This window comes from Ranitomeya variabilis, chromosome 5 (genome assembly GCF_051348905.1).
Source record: "Ranitomeya variabilis isolate aRanVar5 chromosome 5, aRanVar5.hap1, whole genome shotgun sequence".
NCBI classification, from domain to species: Eukaryota; Metazoa; Chordata; class Amphibia; order Anura; family Dendrobatidae; genus Ranitomeya; species Ranitomeya variabilis.
Window position 1 is genome coordinate 532,366,463 of NC_135236.1, and position 15,314 is coordinate 532,381,776.

The window sequence follows — 15,314 nt, forward strand, 5'->3', positions numbered from 1 at the left end:
TTCCAGCAAGACAATGATACTAAGCACACATCAAAATGTCAATTATTAGTCAAAAATTGGCTAGCAAAGAAAACTGCCTATTATAATGGCCAAGCCAATCACCTGATTGAAACCCTGTAGAGCACCTTTTGGATGAGTTAGTGTGACGAGTTGGGGCCCGTACCCATAGCAATAACAATGAATTGTTTGCAGATTTGCATATGGAATGGAGCAGGATTCCTCAGGATGTCTTGAATTCCCTAGTGGCTTCAATTTCCTGTCAGTGTGGTACAGTAATTAAGCAAGATGTTATGCTACAAAATACTAAGTTATGGCATTGTAAACAATTAATTACTCTCTATGTTGTGATCAATACATAGTATAGGCAACATTTTTGGCCATGAGTTTTCTTTAATTAAATGCCATACCTATATTCTAAAGCGTTTTGGTTAAAATTTAGGTTTTGCATGATGACAGCTTCATGCACTTTCAATTCATCACCAGAAAAATGACATCATAACAACCAGACAGAAGTAATCACACTATTAAAAAAATGCAAAACTTGTGGTCGCCACTGTATATGGTCAGTTTTTTAGTGCAAATAGGATGGTTTGGCATTGCATTACAGTGGTTATCAAATGTAAATGTCAATGGTAAGCAAAAACTTGTCATCAAGATTTTGACAGAGCACCGAAAAGTTATTCACATCATTTCAGGATGCCTCAGACAAGTGCTATATTCTGTTGGAATTTACTGATAATATTCTATATCAGGCATAAATAACAAGATGGAAGCACCTATTTATAGGCTATAACCCACACACTTGTTGTTGGGTTGGCAGAATGCACCAAGTATATATATATGTATTAATAGGTGCGTTCGCAACCCGGGGTCCACCGTGCAGGAGAGGAACCTGCTGCTGGCAAATGGCGGCACTATATGGCGGTATAAGCAAACTCTGTTAACTCCACAGATTAGCTAGAAACAAGATGCTGTGCCCTGTTAACCTCACAGAGGTACACAGCTACCAAACAGAGCAAAACTGTGGTCATGCAGTCAGAGAAACAGGCAAACAACTCCTCACCGGAGGTGCTGGTATTCTAGCGGCTTATTTCAGCCAAGGCCCTGAATACACACATACAAACTCCTCACCAGAGGTGCCGGTATTCTAAGGGCTTATTTCAGACAAACCCTAACCACATCCAGACATGACCAAACTGGCGCTGAGCTCATAGACTTTGGTTTGATACTAGCGCATGGCCGTGTGGCCATGCGAACCTTTTATAGCTGTAGCAGACAAGGACCTTCCAAGTGGTCCAATAGGAGCTGCTACAGGGACTGCGCGTGTGACCCCAGACCTCCAATGAGAGGTCCTCCCGTGGGCATGTTCAGTGTGTGCAAAGCAGGACATAGTCCCAGAAAAGCCTGCACGCCACTGACCAGTGCTGGCTACAAAAGCAGAACCTGGAAAGGCAGCAGTAACCCTTTGCACAGTATCAGGCTGAGCAAGACGCTGGGACCGACGTCTCTGCTGAGCAGGCTCCACTGCGGCTGAAGCAGAATGGGAAACCGCAGCAGACATGGTTCGAGATTCCCCCTGTGCAGTGGCGGGAACTTGACTCCTAACACTTGTTCCTTAGTTTTCCGGATTTAACAAAAAAAATCCACAAAAATATGAATGCAGCATCTTTCTCAATCAAACATAAAAAACTTGAGGTTACTGTTATATTCTGATAACATCCTATCCAGACTACATCCAATACACATCTACTGGCTCCTATGGAAGAATTGTATTATTTTTGTACTAACAGGTACCCTTAAAGCAATTTTTTAAATATTATCCCATTTTGAGAATAACTTAAGTGATCAAATAATTTTTAGACCTACATATTATTTAATTGAAGAGTGACACACTAACTGTGTATTGCTTAGAAGGTCCACATTGGATATATTGCAGAAAAATAATGATGATATGTACATTAATTTTACTGTATTATTTTGATAATAAAGGCATAAAATAAGGCCGAGGTCATTATGATAAACGATGAGTTTCTGAGTCAATCTGACTTCTTAATCCGGTGTATATCTCAAGTGTATATCTCATATACACCTGATGAAGGGGTCAGATCAGCTAGAAAACACATAGTGTTGTTTTGATAAAATATTCTTAATATAATATTAAACACCTTCCCAGGAACATCGTCTTCTTGACAGGACTCACCAAGTCCACGATTCTTTGCTACTCTTTTCTATGCATATCATGATGTCATATGAAACCTAGTGACAATTAAGCTTAGACTGAATGCTGGACCAGGACAGCACAAATAAAATTTATCATCTGTTTTTAGCATGCTGTGACAGGGTCAATGGTGTAGTAAGTGAGGTGAGATATGTGTCACGAAGGTTGCTATCATCTGTGACACAAAACCAGAAGTTTCTCTCCAGCATGCTCTGTGCTGAGGGGTTAATCGGCCGTGACAGGGTTTGTTTTTTTTGTGAGAGGTAAAGAGATGAGTGGGAGGGTCATTCACCATATCTCCTCCCTAAAGGAGTGGTTGAGGAAGTTAAGTGTCCAGTTACTGTGTTTTCTTTTGTCTGCTGTGTGTTTGGAGACAGGAAAGCCTTGAAGCGGTAGATCCAGTGGGAGATAAAGTTTATTGGATCCTGAGCGGGTGAATCCCATAGGCAAATGGACTATAGGTTATCTTTTGTTTTGCTGTTATGCCAAAAATGCCATATTTATGCTGTGTTTAATAAACCAGCAGAAAAAACGTTCATGTGTTTACCTCTGTGAGCAGCCAAGTGAGTTAGCATGTCACAATGCATATAATGAAAAGGCAAAAATAACAATTCTGCAACACCAATGCACCTTACCAGTCCTCGCTGAAGTACCACAAATCTATTTGTAATAAAAATACAGCATTTGAGAGTAAATGAGATGTATGTAGTGACAAATTAAAATTTTGAACTCATTATCCTTTATGTATCAGCTAGCTAATCTTGTAAATCACTGAATTCCTTTCAGCCACTCCATGACATTACTAATTAGTACAAGTATAGTGGAAAAAAACAACTACTTATCATACCCAGGATGTCATGATATAGAGTTTTGGAAATTGTACTAAAATAAATGTAAAAGTTCTAACATTTTCTTATTCTACATAGCAGTACTTTATATAAAAGAGTAAAAAGGTTATCTAGAATTGTAGAAAAAAGCCTTAAAAGTGATGTCCACTGAATATCAAACAAGAAGCGATCATCCAATCATCCTGTCTCCTCCAGCTGCTCAAATTACGGATCTTGCGCATCATTGTAGGCTTGTCTTTAGCATTAGATCTAATGGCGCAGGTAAGGGAACAGGTGAGACCAGCAGCTGTAATCGAAAATGAACCTCCAATTTTGTTTAACTTCATAATACAGCTATACATATACAGGTCCTTCTCAAAAAATTAGCATATAGTGTTAAATTTCATTATTTACCATAATGTAATGATTACAATTAAACTTTCATATATTATAGATTCATTATCCACCAACTGAAATTTGTCAGGTCTTTTATTGTTTTAATACTGATGATTTTGGCATACAACTCCTGATAACCCAAAAAACCTGTCTCAATAAATTAGCATATTTCACCCGGCCAATCAAATAAAAGTGTTTTTTAATAACAAACAAAAAAACCATCAAATAATAATGTTCAGTTATGCACTCAATACTTGGTCGGGAATCCTTTGGCAGAAATGACTGCTTCAATGCGGCGTGGCATGGAGGCAATCAGCCTGTGACACTGCTGAGATGTTATGGAGGCCCAGGATGCTTCAATAGCGGCCTTAAGCTCATCCAGAGTGTTGGGTCTTGCGTCTCTCAACTTTCTCTTCACAATATCCCACAGATTCTCTATGGGGTTCAGGTCAGGAGAGTTGGCAGGCCAATTGAGCACAGTAATACCATGGTCAGTAAACCATTTACCAGTGGTTTTGGCACTGTGAGCAGGTGCCAGGTCGTGCTGAAAAATGAAATCTTCATCTCCATAAAGCATTTCAGCCGATGGAAGCATGAAGTGCTCCAAAATCTCCTGATAGCTAGCTGCATTGACCCTGCCCTTGATGAAACACAGTGGACCAACACCAGCAGCTGACATGGCACCCCACACCATCACTGACTGTGGGTACTTGACACTGGACTTCAGGCATTTTGGCATTTCCTTCTCCCCAGTCTTCCTCCAGACTCTGGCACCTTGATTTCCGAATGACATGCAAAATTTGCTTTCATCAGAAAAAAGTACTTGGGACCACTTAGCAACAGTCCAGTGCTGCTTCTCTGTAGCCCAGGTCAGGCGCTTCTGCCGCTGTAGCCCATTTCCTGCACACGCCTGTGCACGGTGACTCTGGATGTTTCCACACCAGACTCAGTCCACTGCTTCCTCAGGTTCCCCAAGGTCTGGAATCGGTCCTTCTCCACAATCTTCCTCAGGGTCCGGTCACCTCTTCTCGTTGTACAGCGTTTTCTGCCACATTGTTTCCTTCCAACAGACTTACCATTGAGGTGCCTTGATACAGCACTCTGGGAACAGCCTATTTGTTGAGAAATTTCTTTCTGGGTCTTACCCTCTTGCTTGAGGGTGTCAATGATGGCCTTCTTGACATCTGTCAGGTCGCTAGTCTTACCCATGATGGGGGTTTTGAGTAATGAACCAGGCAGGGAGTTTTTAAAAGCCTCAGGTATCTTTTGCATGTGTTTAGAGTTAATTAGTTGATTCAGAAGATTAGGGTAATAGGTCGTTTAGAGAACCTTTTCTTGATATGCTAATTTATTGAGACAGGTTTTTTGGGTTATCAGGAGTTGTATGCCAAAATCATCAGTATTAAAACAATAAAAGACCTGACAAATTTCAGTTGGTGGATAATGAATCTATAATATATGAAAGTTTAATTGTAATCATTACATTATGGTAAATAATGAAATTTAACACTATATGCTAATTTTTTGAGAAGGACCTGTACATTGCCTTGCGAAAGCATTCGGCCCCCTGGAACTTTTCAAAAACTTTTCCCACACATCATGCTTCAAACATAAAGATACCAAATGTAAATTTTTGGTGAAGAATCAATAACAAATGGAACACAATTGTGAAGTTGAACGAAATTTATTGCTTATTTAAAATGTTTGTGGAAATTCAAAAACTGAAAAGTGGGGCGTGCAATATTATTCGGCCCCTTTAACTTAATACTTTGTTGCGCCACCTTTTTCTGCGATTACAGCTGCAAGTCCCTTGGGGTATGTCTCTATCAGTTTTGTACATCGAGCGACTGAAATTCTTGCCCATTCTTCCTTGGCAAACAGCTCGAGCTCAGTGAGGTTTGATGGACTTTGACTTGGCCATTCTAACACCTGGGTACGTTTATTTGTGAACCATTCCATTGTAGATTTTGCTTGATGTTTGGGATCATTGTCTTGTTGGAAGACAAATCTCTGTCCCAGTCTCAGGTCTCTTGTAGACTCCAATAGGTTTTCTTCAAGAATAGTCCTGTATTTGGCTCCATCCATATTCCCATCAATTTTAACCATCTCCCCTGTCCCTGCTGAAGAAAAGCAGGCCCAAACCATCATGCTGCCACCACCATGTTTGACAGTGGGGATGGTGTGTTCACGGTGATGAGCTGTGTTGCATTTACGCCAAACATATCATTTGGCATTGTTGCTTAAAAGTTCGATTTTGGTTTCATGTGACCAGAGCACCTTCTTCCACATGTTTGGTGTGTCTCCCAGGTGGCTTGTTGCAAACTTTAAACAACACTTTTTATGTATATCTTTGAGAAATGGCTTTCTTCTTGCCACTCCTCCATAAAGGCCAGATTTGTGCAGTGTACAACTGATTGTTGTCCTATGGACAGACTGTCCCACCTCCGCTGTAGATCTCTGCAGTTCATCCAGAGTGGCTGCATCTCTGATCAGTCTTGTCCTTGTTTGAGATGAAAGTTTAGAGGGACGACCGGGTCTTGGTAGATTTGCAGTGGTATGATACTCCTTCCATTTCAATATGATCGCCTGCACAGTGATCCTTGGGATGTTTAAAGTTTTGGAAATCATTTTGTATCCAAATCCAGCTTTAACCCCTTCACCCCCGGAGCTTTTTCCGTTTTTCCGTTTTCGTTTTTCGCTCCCCTCCTTCCCAGAGCCATAACTTTTTTATTTTTCCGTCAATTTGACCATGTGAGGGCTTATTTTTTGCGGGACGAGTTGTACTTTTGAACGACATTATTGGTTTTAGCATGTCGTGTACTAGAAAACGGGAAAAAAATTCCAAGTGCAGTGAAATTGCAAAAAAAGTGCAATCCCACACTTGTTTTTTGCTTGCCTATTTTGCTAGGTTCACTAAATGCTAAAACTGACCTGCCATTATGATTCTCCAGGTCACTACGAGTTCATAGACACCTAACATGACTAGGTTATTTTTCACCTAAGTGGTGAAAAAAAATTCCAAACTTTGCAAAAAACAAAACAAAACAAAATTGCGCCATTTTCCGATACTCGTAGCGTCTCCATTTTTCGTGATCTGGGGTCAGGTGAGGGCTTATTTTTTGCGTGCCGAGCTGGCGTTTTTAATGATAGCATTTTGGTGTAGATACGTTCTTTTGATCGCCCGTTATTGCATTTTAATGCAATGTCGTGGCGACCAAAAAAACGTAAATCTGGCGTTTCGAATTTTTTTCTCATTACGCCATTTAGCGATCAGGTTAATGCTTTTTTTTTATTGATAGATCGGGCGATTCTGAACGCGGCGATACCAAATATGTGTAGGTTGGGGGTTTTTTTTATTGATTTATTTTGATTGGGGCGAAAGGGGGGTGATTTAAACTTTTATATTTTTTTTATTTTTTTCACATTTTTAAAAACTTTTTTTTTTTACTTTTGCCATGCTTCTATAGCCTCCATGGGAGGCTAGAAGCAGGCACAGCCCGATCGGCTCTGCTACATAACAGCGATCATCAGATCGCTGTTATGTAGCTAAAATGCAGGTGTGCTGTGAGCGCCGACCACAGGGGGGCGCTCACAGCCACCGGCAATCAGTAACCATAGAGGTCTCAAGGACCTCTATGGTTACAATGGAGGAGCATCGCCGACCCCCGATCATGTGACAGGGGTCGGCGATGCGCTCATATCCGGCCGCACGGCCGGATGCGGTAGTTAAATGCCGCTGTCTGCGTTTGACAGCGGCATTTAACTAGTTAATAGCGGCGGGTGATCGCGATTTCACCCGCCGCTATTGCGCGCACATGTCAGCTGTAAAAAACAGCTGACATGTCGCGACTTTGATGTGCGCTCACCGCCGGAGCGCACATCAAAGCGGGGGTCCCGACATGTGACGTACTATTCCGTCACATGTCGGGAAGGGGTTAAACTTCTCCACAACAGTATCACGGACCTGCCTGTTGTGTTCCTTGGTCTTCATGATGCTCTCTGTGCTTCAAACAGAACCCTGAGACTATCACAGAGCAGGTGCATTTATACGGAGACTTGATTACACACAGGTGGATTATATTTATCATTATTAGGCATTTAGGACAACATTGGATCATTCAGAGATCCACAATGAACTTCTGGAGTGAGTTTGCTGCACTGAAAGTAAAGGGGCCGAATAATATTGCACGCCCCACTTTTCAGTTTTTGAATTTCCACAAAAATTTTAAATAAGCAATAAATTTAGTTCAACTTCACAATTGTGTTCCACTTGTTGTTGAATCTTCACCAAAAATTTAAATTTGGTATCTTTATGTTTGAAGCATGATATGTGGGAAAAGTTTCAGGGGGCCGAATACTTTCGCAAGGCACTGTATATGCAGACAAGGCTGGCATAGGAAAGGACCTAACCCCTTGGCACCAGTGAACATAGGCAGCTTTCCCTGGAACTTGCTCTATAATCTAAAATGCCATATACAGTAGCTAAAAATGGCTGCAAAATTAAAGACTTAAATAGCCTTGATGCACATTTTCTGGCTCAACATACCATATTTTGCGGATTATAAGACGCACCGGATTTTAAAGTGCACCCCATTTTGAGGCAAAAAATAGGAAAAAAAACCCTTTTTTTAATAAAATGGTGGTGCTTCTTATAATCCATGTGTCTTATTGCTTACCAGGGGTGGTGGCTGCGGTGAAGCAGGTCCTAGGGGTTGCTGCTGAAGGAGGCAAAAGTGGACCGTTGCTGGAGGCCGCACGCTGGGATGAGGGGGTGTTCTGATGTGTGCCGCTGTGGGTGTTCAGTGGTGCGCAGGGGCTCTGTCGACATTTTGTGAAAGCCCGCACTTACATGGTTTACTATGCAGTGGACTTCGGGAAAATGGCAGCCAGGGGCGGTGCATGCGCAGATGGAGATCTCGGCACCAAATTCATGAGCTCTGCATAATCTACCCTCCACTACTAATTGTCCGCTTTCTGCCTATGCACAATGTACACAGAAAGCTGGGAATAAATTGTGTGGCTAGAGCTAAACAGTGCTCAGAATTGCGAAAAAACTGGTAGAGCTGCAGCAGATAAAACAGTGATTTTATCAAAACTGCAGCAAGCAGCCCAGTAAGTGATACATGGCTAGGATCAGGGTGTTTACCCCTACATAATGCTGCTCTCAGATGAGTTAGCAAGATTCCAGTGACAGATTCTTTTTAAGATCTTTAAAGGCAGTATGCATGAAATACTATGCACAATAATTATCAATTAGCAAAGCAAAATTGTGAACGAATGCAATGTAGTTACAAAGTTAAAGGGAATTTGTCACCACCTGGGACGTATATCATCTATTACTATGGGCATACAGGTAAAAGAATGGTTAAAATAGTCTTACCCGTATGACTCATAGCTGCGGTCTTGTTACTTAAAAATAAACTTTTAATATTTTATGTTAATTAGTTTTTCCAGGCTTCGGGGTGTGCGGTGCCTCTGGTGTTAATTTGCATACCACTTCACTCCCATGCACATCACAGTGCCATATGACGTGCAGTTGTGGAGCCGGAGTCACGCGCCTGTGCCCTGCACTTGCGCGATTATGCTTACCTTTTCTACTTTTCTATGGGCAGTGTCATCACCATTCTTCTGGTCAGGCGCCGGTGAATCACTGCGCAGTAGAACAGTGAAGCCAAAGCACATTGCAGGGTGGAAAAGGAAAGTATAGTCACGCAAGTGCAGGGCGAAGGCGTGGGAGTTCGGCGTCACAACTGCACATCAAATGGCACTGTGATGTCTATGAAAACTAATTAACATAAAAGATTAAAAGTCAATTTTTCAATAACAAGACTGCAGCTACGCAACATACAGGTAAGACTATTTTAACAATTCTATCACCTGTATGCCCATAGTAATAGGATATATACATCCCAGGGAGGAGTGTAGAATGTAACCGTCTACTCACAACAGTTACATTTATTCTACGCGTGATCACATCATATAACTGTTCTGCTGTCACAGGGCACTTATTCAGAGGGATGTGTAATGCCGCCATACTGTACCTTTGCAAATTTCAAGCAATTCTTGTTTCCTCCTCTACCATTGTCCTTCATTTCAAAGTTGTACAAAGCTTTGCAGAGAGCTGGAGGTTGGACTATTTGTTGTAGAATTTTTACAGTTCGTGCTGGAAAGACACCAGTTCCCCCATTAAATTCTCCATGATACCAATGATCATCTAGCTGTCGATGCAAGATAATAATATCTCCTTTATTGAAGGAAAGGTCACTGGGGGCTTGTCCTCTGTAGCTTGACACTGCTTTAGCACATGGCACCTATAAAATGGAAACAAAAACAATCAGGTTATACAGGGAAATCCCATGTTTTTAAATTCATTTCACATTATGTAATAATAATATCGTGTTATCAAATAATAACCTATTGCTAAAGTTTATGTTTTAACATTTTGCAAGAAATTTGGGGGATTTTTTTTTTTACAGTCACAAGGTGTGAAAAAACCCTGAAGTCTTGCACTTTTCACACTGTCCACGGAGGCTCATAATAAACTAATATATTCTGTTGTGTAGTTATTCTATTTATTCTGTAGGTATCTCATCATTATACAATGAAAGGTAACATTAATATACAGATAACACAGGATGCACGACTCAAGATAATCACAGGTCACCTCCATCCCTCCAAGGCAAGAATTCTACAGCATGATTAGGAAACTCTCCATGGAAGGCAATGATCATGCTATTGTAAATGTGACTGCAGATGTTTCAGTACACGATTTTAGTTAGTATGAAACAGAGTGCATTCCTCGGTCTATTTGCCTGCTTTTTTTTATTAGAACATGCTCCTTTAGAGTACAGATGATGGCAGTGATGGGTCAGCTCAGCACCTGTGTCTCATTAACTCTTGGGAAACACTGCTACATTAGGTTGTCCCGATATGGCCGGGGTCACACTTGCAACTGCAATGCGAGAAACTAGTGCGAGCCTCTCACCTCAATACCCGGCACTGCCGCCGGCCGTTCAGACCGGAGCATTCAGCTGCATAGAAATACTTGCAGCTGCACACTCTGGTCCCGATGCAGGCGGCAGTGCCGGGTATTGAGATGAGAGACTCGTGAGGGTTTCTCTCCTCGCATTGCAGTTGCAAGTAGGGCACCGGCCTAAGCACAAGACTCAGAGGAGGAGACAAGTGCTGACTAGTGATGAGTATACTCTTTCATCGGGTTTTCCCAAGCATGCTCGGGTGGTCTCCGAGTATTTGTGACTGCTCGGAGATTTAGTTTTTGTTGAGATTTAGTTTTTGCTTTTCATGATTTACGGCTGCTAGCCAGCATGAATACATGTGGGGGTTGCCTGGTTGCTTGAGAATCCCCACATGTATTGAAGCTATCTAGCAGCTGTAAATCATGCAGCTCCATCAACAAAAACTAAATCTCCGAGCAGTCACAAATACTTGGAGACCACCCGAGCGTGCTGAGGAAAACCCGAGCAATGAGTACACTCACTCATCACTAGTGCTGACCTTTTCACTGCCATCATCTGTACGCTAAATGAGTACCTTCTGATATCAATACAACTGAAGGCAAGCAAATAAAGCAGGGTCGTGGAAATCAATTAGGCTGGTTTCACATTTGCGTTCAGGAGGGCTGCGGATGGCTGTGAACTTCCTCCCTCCTTCCTCCCTGAAACTCCGCCTATGCTCCGCCTACTTCTGTATGCATCCTGCATTTCCCTGCGTACCTATCTTTAACATTGGGTATGCAGGGACGTGTGTTGTATGAGGATGCGTCCGCATGCGGAGATTGGACGTGTGCGGCAACCGCATGGAAACGCAAAATGTTGTTATAGATAGGTAAGCAGAGAAACGCGGGATGCATGCAGAAGTAGGCGGAGCATCAGAGAGGAAGAAGGGAGGAAGTACCCAGCAATCTGCAGCCCTCCTGAACGCAAATGTGAACCTAGCCTTACATACTTTTTTTTACAGGAATGAAGACAAATCCCCTAATAAAATGAGTTAGAAATGTTAAAACTTTCTATGCTGAATACAATTATTTAAAAAATGATCATTTAGTTACTTTTTAAAGTGTTTTACCCAAAATCTGGCATAAAACATATATGATTATTTCATACAGCTGCCTTAGTGTGATATAGAATCCAAACCAATCTTATGCTTTAGTATCCTTCTGCCATGTGCAGTCATAAATGTACTATGGGTCGCTAACCTGATTCCTGATTTTTTTGCTTGTTTGTTTCTTGAGAATTTACATAACACAAGCGGCAGTCAACATTTTTTTTACCTACAAATCGTAAAACCAAAATGAGCGCTAAAGATAAGTAACATAATAAAGAGTATAAATGATGCTAATTTAAACACATTAACGGCATTTCCACGAACTGGCAACCGATTATAATTACAATTATTATAGTCTGAACAAGCTCTTACAGCATCGAAAAAATACAAAGAATGCACTGACATGCACCTCTTTGGAAAAAATAAGCCAAAATACACAACTTAGGGTCTGTCCATATCTGCGTCTTGGTCCTGCTACGTTCTTTCAATAATTCCATGCACTGGAACGCTCCCTTATCGGGGGCTTACATTTGTCCTGCCTGGACTGGGGGCAATAAGGTATGTAAATTGGGTCAATCATATCACGATAATAATGATTACATTTTTATAAAGTATTCAGAATGAGGGGGCAACTGGATAACTAGTAGGCCTATTGCACTGTAATAACTGTAGTAGCCATCATATTTGGAAATGTGGAGCAAGACAAGTCAGTAATGTCTGCACAGCATAGTGAAAGATTCCACCCCATTCAGGAATTTATATTTAATCTGTTTTTATTTGGTAGGGAAAAGCTTTTAAATCCACATGCTGTGTTTTTACTCTTTTGGATAAGGAGTTTCCATTTGGCGGCACGCTGCGCATGTCATATGCTGCAATGTATTCTTCTCTGTGCCAGACACACAAATAAAGTAAGTCATTTGCTATAAGCTGATATGCTTACAACAGTGCGTTAATTTACCCTTTTCATTGACATCACTCTATGGGAAAGAGAAAAAAAACTTTGAACACGTTCCAGAAATTACACAAACGAATCAGCCAACATGCAACATAATGATGCAAATAGTAAGAACAAACATTGTGATAGCGACTGCTGGCACAGTATGTAAGTGCTGGGTGGTGAAGGCGAGACAGGTTATAACACCCCGTCCTCTTATCCTCAGCAATAATGACATTGTGTTCTCTATGTCGGAGCACTATGGTGCACTAATGCTGTAATACCACTCATGTTTGCATACGAATTATCATGCAGAACGGACAATTTATCATGCCCTTACTACAACCTTAATGGCCTACATCCTCTATTCATACCTGACTGTCTCCATCTGTTTTTCCGATACATTTTGCTGCAGCATTGAAACATTTTCATTGTCTTTTAGAGCTGACTTCCAACCAAGTGGTTGTCCGGGCATCGAATAGTGAGAACCTATGCCATCAGTGTCTGATTAGTTGGGGTCTGACATCCAACACTCCCATAATCAGATGTTATTAGCTCACTGGTGGCCTGATATAGAATGAACACAGCTGAACATCTCAGCTCCATTTAATGTGCGGCCGTTGCTGATGAAAAGTGCACATTAGCACCAAGAGTAGATAGGAGAAAATAGATCCAGATAATGTAGAAATCCTTTAAAGAAAATCAGTGAGCACGATTTAGTAATGTAAAGTAATGGCATGGCTGTGATGGTGCTGTAATAAACATTAAATTGATACCTTTGGTGAAGAAATCCACTTTGTGGTTCTTCTTTAATCAGCATGTGAGGTTTTCTGCTAATTAGATTTTGGTGCACAGGGGCCAGACTGTGCACTGGGTCTTCTACACTCTGTCTGTGATCCCATACCCTCTGCTTCCTCCAGCCTTTGAATGACCTGCCTCCTCTAAATGAAATTTCAACAGTGACCTGTCATTCACAGACCGCAGGCAGGTGGCGGAGCTGGGAATCACAGACAGGGAGGAGAACACCCAGTGCACAGTCCAGCCCCTGTGCACTGAAATCTAAATGGCATAAAATTTCAAATGGTGATTAAAGAAGAACAACAAAGTGGATTTCTTCACCAAAGGTATCAATTTAATGTGTATTTCAGCATCATTATCATCCATATCTTTAGTCTTGCATCCATGGAGTCAATGTAGTCTGTCAGTTTCTTAATGTTTTGACGATTAACTTTTTAGGCAGCACCAATCACTGCATACCAAAGACTGATCAGCGAGGTGTGCTGTTTTCTTTCACTGTAAATCTCCAGTTTAAAAAGATCTCATAATTTATTGTTACAGTAAGAACTTTGTCCTTGTCCATTGTCCTGAATAAAAATCATGGTTTTCTTTAAAGATGCTTGAAGAAAGTCTTTTTAAAAGTAGGTTTGGGAGTTTATTTTGAGTCCATCCTCAACTCGAAAATATCCAACTAGCTCATCTTTAACCTCTTTCCGACATCAGGCGTAATAGTACACCACTGTTCGACACCCTCCCTTTCATGTGGGCTCCGTTGCTGAGCCCACATCTTTTCCGGCACATGTCAGCTGTTTTGAACAGCTGACATGTGCCTCTAACAGCCACGGGTGGAATCGCGATCCACCTGCGACTGTTAACCCATTAAATGCCGCTGTCAAACTCTGACAGCTGTAAAACTCTGACAGCGGTATTTAACATGCACTTCCGGCAAGTGTGTCAGAAGTCCCGCTCATTGGTGCCCGTGTCACATGACGGTGGGTTGCCAATGGGTTGGCGTGACAACCAGAAGGTCTCCAGCAGACTTCTATGGTTGTCACTGCCAGATTGCTATGAGCACAGCCCGCTCATAGCAATCCAGGAGTGACAATTAACAGAAAACCTCACATGCTAATTAAAGAAGAACCACAAAGCGGATTTCTTCACCAAAGGGCCAGCGCAGTGAATATTAATTTCTCTTTAGCCACCGGCTCCTGCCTCCTGTGACCCGCTGCTCCTCCCCTCCCGTCCCCCGTCGTCTTCTGAGGCAATGACTCGAGTATAAACCTAGAGGGGCATTTTCAGCACAAAAAATGTGCTGAAAAACTCAGCTTATACTTGAGTATATACGGTACTTAATTACCTTATTACTTGAACAGGGTTGAACTTTAAGGTTTCCAACAATTTTTTCCATGTGTTATATATATATACATATATATATATATATACATGTATTATATATATATATATATATATATACATATATACATTTATGTATATATACACTTAGATGTCTAGATATACATATAAACTAAGTGAATATATTTTGTTAAGCTGGATATATATACGGTGGGGAAAATAAGTATTTGATACACTGCCGATTTAGCTAGTTTTCCCACCTACAGAGAATGGAGAGGTCTGTAATTATTATCGTAGGTGCACTTCAACTGTTAAATACAAAATCGTAAAAAAAAATCCAGAGAATCACATTGTGTGTGTACATATATATATATATATATATATATATATATACATATATATATATATATATATATATATATTTATTAGCAATTCTACTCACTTGGGAGCGATATGAGTTATCACAGGAACCGTTCCTATTTAAAAGTATGGCTGGTTTATTGCAGTCCTCATAAACCACATGACAGGAAAACTAAAATATAGCCCTTGTTCGGCACAAAGTAAAACATAAAGCAAAAAGCCCATACAATAGTGCTGGCTTGCCTGCCTGGGTTAGAGTCCAGCTTCTTAGCAATTTAGCAAAGGCACTCAATGAAGAAGATGTGCACACCTTCCTATACAACCCATGTGTGAGGCAATCAGGCCTTATTTTACAAAGTGAACCACACCCAGGGGTACAGATATA

The 15,314-nt window shown here is 41.1% G+C and overlaps 1 protein-coding gene across 3 annotated transcripts in view; it reads right to left on the reverse strand.

The window, feature by feature from the left end:
• SH3RF2 (SH3 domain containing ring finger 2) overlaps positions 1 to 15,314 on the reverse strand; it is a 197,189-nt gene that overhangs the window by 88,944 nt on the left and 92,931 nt on the right. For all 3 annotated transcript variants that reach the window (XR_013215826.1, XM_077265834.1, XM_077265833.1), the window contains exon 3: positions 9,483 to 9,752. Coding sequence is in view for 2 of the 3 variants with exons in the window: in XM_077265834.1 (XP_077121949.1) it covers positions 9,483 to 9,752 (270 nt within the window). In the remaining variant the exon portion in view is untranslated. The remainder of the gene's footprint in view (positions 1 to 9,482; positions 9,753 to 15,314) is intronic.